Source organism: Telopea speciosissima, chromosome 2, assembly GCF_018873765.1.
Source record: "Telopea speciosissima isolate NSW1024214 ecotype Mountain lineage chromosome 2, Tspe_v1, whole genome shotgun sequence".
In the NCBI taxonomy this organism is placed as follows: Eukaryota; Viridiplantae; Streptophyta; class Magnoliopsida; order Proteales; family Proteaceae; genus Telopea; species Telopea speciosissima.
The window spans coordinates 69,723,490-69,728,697 of record NC_057917.1 but is presented as its reverse complement, the minus strand read 5'-3'; the positions used below and the strand labels follow the sequence as shown (position 1 = coordinate 69,728,697).

Genomic DNA, 5,208 nt, shown 5'->3' with positions numbered 1-5,208 from the left:
TTACATTCATTGGCTTAATGGGTTTTCAGATTTTTGAGTTAAAGAGGCCCAAGACCATTGGAGATTCATGAAACTCTGTAGCCGGACATGATCACTTTCTTATTACCCACAAAAAAAAAAAAACAAAAAAAAAACATGTCTCTTTCTAATGGCTAGGATTAGTCTTTCAAATTGATTTTTTTTTTCTCTAATGGGGGTGATGATAGTGCTGTTAATAAATTGTATGCATACGCTTTGACCCAAAAAAGAGAGGATGAATTATATGCACACAAGATGGAAGAAGACAAAGGGGAGAACTCAGATAAGGATGCCAGACCTCACAAACTCCATTGCAACTTGAATTAAGCATATATATATGAATGACACTTCTATAGATATATTTAGAACATGTAATCTTTTATCTTATTCTAAAAATACTTTTAAGTCCAGGATAAAAATAAGTTTTTTTTTATAAATAATTTAAAAGTGATTACTAGATTTTATCCTCATTAAAAGAAAAAATTATACCCCTGTTGATGTTTTCATGCATGCTTTCATTGATCTCTACGCGAGCAGGAGCTATATATATTGAAATCGGCCACCGACACCCAAAAAAAATCCAGTTAAACCTTTTTATTTGGATTCTACAACCTTATATTATATATATTATGTTAGGGTGTTTCCTGATAAAATAAGCAGTGCACTACACTATGGCCCCAATGTAGTGAAAAGTCAGCAAGGGTTAGCTAGGGCATCCCATCTAAGCGACATGTCGTGTCAATGTCCGGATATGGTGATAAGTAGACAAGGGTTCTTGCACCATGGACGGATGCTGGTAATGATACTAGTTTAAAAGTGTAAGATTATATTAGCATCTTGGAACAATGGATCTTTAACAAGTAAGATTGATAAATGTAATGAGAAGAAGAAGGATTAACATAGCTTGTATTCAAGAAACTAGACAGAAGGTAAAAAAGTTAAGGAGTTGGATATCTTTAAACTTTGGTATACAGGGGATAAAAGTAATAGAAGTGGAATGACCATAGTGGTGGATAAATATTTAAAGACTGTTGTGGTGGATGTTTAAAGATTCGGAGATGGGAGTATATCCATCAAGTTTGTGTTGGAGAAAAAAGTTGTCAATATAATTAACATTTACTTAAAAGGAGATATTTTGAAATCATATTGATGAAGTGACCAAACAATGAAAGTGGGACATTGAGGGAAACACTAAAAATAGTAAAAGAAGGTTTAAGGAGGATAAAAATAGGCAAGGTACAAACCCCAAATGGTGTCTCAATAGAAGTTTGGAAGAGCTTAAGAATCTGTGTTTTATCTTGACTAACAAAGCTATTTAATAAAAGAGAAAAAGTTCTCTGTCCGGGAGTGTGGCCTACGCCAGCACTCCCATGAGTCTATCTCTCTCCTTCCCATGTGAAAAGTCACCTCTGCCCCTTTGTTTTAAGGAGGAGAGAGATAGACACATGGGAGTGCTGGCATAAGCCACACTCCCATACAGAAAACTGCTTCCCTTAATAAAATTACCATAAAATTATGAGCACAAGGAATATGCCAAACGAATGAAAGAGAAGCATCGTGATTCTAATTTAAAAAAATAAAGGTGATAGCCAAAGCTACAATAACTATCGAGACATAAAACTAATGAGTCATACTATGCCTATACATGTATTTAGAACTTGACATCTTCATTTAATTATCCGTTGTCTTATCCCAAAAGGACCTTTAAATTAGAGATATAGAAGGGTTCTTAAAAATAATTTAAAGTAACTTAAGAGGCATTGCCTGACACATTTTTCAATTATACATGTAAAATGATAATATTTACCTTTTTTTTTCTTAAAAATAAAAGATATATTACATTAAGAGGGTAAAAGAGTAAAATTACAAATCATTTGACACCTTAAAGGATACCAATAAGAAAACCACTTTATGTATAGATGGAGATCTTAGTACAATTATTTTACTCCATATCCTTTCCCAAGATTGCCACTTTTAGTCTTCTCTTCAACTCCATGCTGCACATATCCATCAAAGAAAGGACGAAAAAATAAATTGTCAACAAAAATATAGATTAAAAAAAAAAGTGGAAATTAACAATCAATAAATGAATAAAAATTATCTTTAAGTAGAAATTTGAGAAATACCTCATCAATTGCCTGTCTAAAGTTGAAGAAGACAAAAGACCTTTATTTTCTTCAGCTCTCCTAAGAAGGAAAGGAATGACTTTCTCCACAGGACCAAATGCCAAGTACTTGCTCACTTGAAACCCAGCATTTCTCAATCCAAAGGAAAGGCTTTCTGCCATCCCCTTCAGCTGAGCAAACTGCACCTTTTGGTTTGCCTTTCCAATGCCCAAAGATTGTGCCTTTGCTGCTGCCACCCTCCCTATATCATCAAATCCACCATTAAAACATCATCTTATGTAAGGAGGACAAAGAACATTTTCCCTTGAAATATTTATTTTTTGGGGGAAGAGGTAGGCACCAAGGAGAGTTAGTTGATTACCTGATTCAAGGTTATGGGTAGCAATCACAACTGCTCCAGAGCCCCTAGCAACCTTCTCAAGCATAAACGAAGTGCAGTCATTGTAACATGCATGTGTCTCTTGTATGCTCCCATGAATAGGAGAAGCAAAGCCTAGTGAAGAAGCTATTTGTCTCTCACTAGAAATATAAGCTCCTCTAACCAATTTGAAACCCATTGAAATCCCCTTTTTCTCTGCAGCTTCCATTGCTTGAACAATCCTCTCTTTTGCATCTTTCAGATAAGCTTGAATTGTCCCAAAAACAATTGGGTTTTCATCTTTGTTGAATTTGAGTGCGGCTGTGTATGTAAAGTAGTCGATCGCAGGCTGCACCGATGTGTATTCTGCGTCGATGAGTAATGGAAGATTGGTTTCAAGGCATCTCTGGCAGAGACTCGTTAGTCTTTGTTGAGCTAATTGTAGCTCTTGTTCTTCTTCTGCTGTCAATGGATTTGGTCTTTTAAGGGTATGGTAGAGAGGGCTAGATTCACTTAACAATGGAAATGTCTCAGTCTTCCATGGAAGATGAAGAGATGGATCTTTCTGTTCCCATCTGAGTAAATCACTTACTCTTTCAAGCAGCTTAATTGGGCAGATTGCAGTGATTTTCACGCATGCAAAACTAACCTGTAACAAATAATAAATAAAACTCATTGGCATTAAACTCATTAATTTTGTTGTTGATGTTATAATTATTTCAAACGATTCTATCCCATGAGCTGGACCCACCAAAGAGATCAATGCAACAGATATATATAATCTTCCATATATGGTAAGAACGGATATTTTAAATTTCTTAAGATGCTAGCTATGATCGACTTTAAAACTGAGGATACTAAAATAGATGAAAGTTAGAGATTTTCAGTTCTAAATTCCTAATTATACAAATAGTAAGTACAGAGAGGATTTAAAATTATATGAAAAAAGAAAAGAACAGAGAAGATTTGATTTTCTTGCAAGCAGGACATGAGTTCTTATACCAAGAAATCAATATTTGATCCAGAGAGAGATCAAGTAAAGTTTAACTAACTGAATTAATGGTAAGGAAAAACTAGAAAAAGAAAAAGGAATGGTGGCTAAATGGAGGAGAAGAAGCAAAACAGAGTTGGGGAAAAAAAAGGCTTACAGAGGAAGATGGAAGCAACTTGGTGGACTCAACTGTGTTAAGAAACTCCTGCAAATTCCGATCACAAGATTCATTATCAACGGCATCTTCCAATCCATAATCCAAAATTCCACGCAGTCCATCATCCCAAAGCCTCTGCAACGTCCGACTAGCCTCTTCTACGTTCTCCCCTGCACAGAAATGCTCGTAAAACGTGTGTTTTACAACCGCCAAGATGATCTCTCTAAAGATTACAGTCTCCACCAGTCTTGACTTCATAAGCCAAGTCCCAAAATCCATCATCGGATCAAACGCCGCCATGTGAAGGTTCAGCGATGATCTCATCAACTTAACTGTTGAGACCGACGAGAACAACCTCTCCACATCGTCGAAATTTAAAATTGAAGAATTTTTTGCTGAAGAAGATGAAAATTCTGGTTGTTTCACCACATGAACCACCTCTTCCTCCTCTGTTATCGGAGAAATGGTGGCGGCAGAGAGAGATGATGAAGAGGAATTCAAGGATCTGCTGAAACAGGGGAGATTTCGGAGGAGCTTTGGAGAGAACCGAATCGCCATCAAATGTTCAAAAACCTTTTTCTTGTCTTTCTTCTTCGGCAACTTCTTCTTCTTCTGAGAAACAAAAGCTGAATCGAAAACCAAAAACAAACTTTTCTCCCTGAAGAAAGCTTTCTCTGTTCTGCGAGGGAATGGAGAGCTATTCTAATCTTATTATAGAGGTGCCGACGTGGCTTGGAATGGTAGTTTCGTAAAAAGGGGATAAATCAAGGGCTAATTTGTGAGATCTTTGGTCATAATGGGTGTCAGCAAAGAGAAATGCTGTCGACGTCAACACAGTTGGTTGACTGAATAAGAAGTGTTTTACCATTGCCACCGTCATATAAATACCTACTATGACTGGTGGTAGTATAAATTTCCATCCTCTCAATGCATGAATGGATGACAAGTGGATCATGAAATTTAGTGTAAATTTTACTGTAACACGAGTGGCAAAAAAAAAAAGAATCTTGAAGGGTATTTTAGAAAATACGAAACCTCAGAAAGATATTTATAAAGTTAATTATTATATTATTTCTTTCACTAGATCGTTATTTTACACGAACGATGGTAAGAAAAATTCACAAGTTAAAAAGGAGCTAAAGGTTGACTATTTCTTTATATTTTGGAAAGCAGTTTTCTGTCCGAAGTGTGGCCTATGTCAGTATTCCCATGTGTGTATCTTTTCTCGTCAAAACAAGGGGCAGAGATATCTTTTCAGATGGGGAGGAGAGAGAGATTTATGGGAGTGCTGGCATAAGCCACACTCCCAGACAGAGTTCTTTTTCCCATTTTTCTATTTTTATTAGAAAGATGACCCCATCTAGGTTTTCTCAAGTGAGGAGTTCACCACCACTAGTCAAGATTTTAGTAATCAGGATTGGTATCGGTCTTGGCTGATACTAATCTGGATTGGTCTGTATCGATTTAGATCGAATAAATTTACCCCTTTTTTTTACATTTTTATCCTTGATCGCCTATTTATCGATATGGGATCGACTAGGAACCAATATTGATCTCT

General features: G+C 36.1%; 1 protein-coding gene across 1 annotated transcript; it reads right to left on the bottom strand.

The window, feature by feature from the left end:
• Positions 1-1,954: 1,954 nt before the first annotated feature.
• LOC122651341 (proline dehydrogenase 2, mitochondrial-like) lies at positions 1,955-4,293 on the bottom strand. Its single transcript, XM_043844690.1, has 4 exons — positions 3,651-4,293; positions 2,506-3,151; positions 2,145-2,385; positions 1,955-2,015 (listed from the first exon to the last, which is right to left on the bottom strand). Exons 1-4 carry the CDS (start codon positions 4,206-4,208, stop codon positions 1,961-1,963), a joined length of 1,500 nt encoding a protein of 499 aa, XP_043700625.1. The 5' UTR covers positions 4,209-4,293; the 3' UTR covers positions 1,955-1,960.
• Positions 4,294-5,208: the final 915 nt, after the last annotated feature.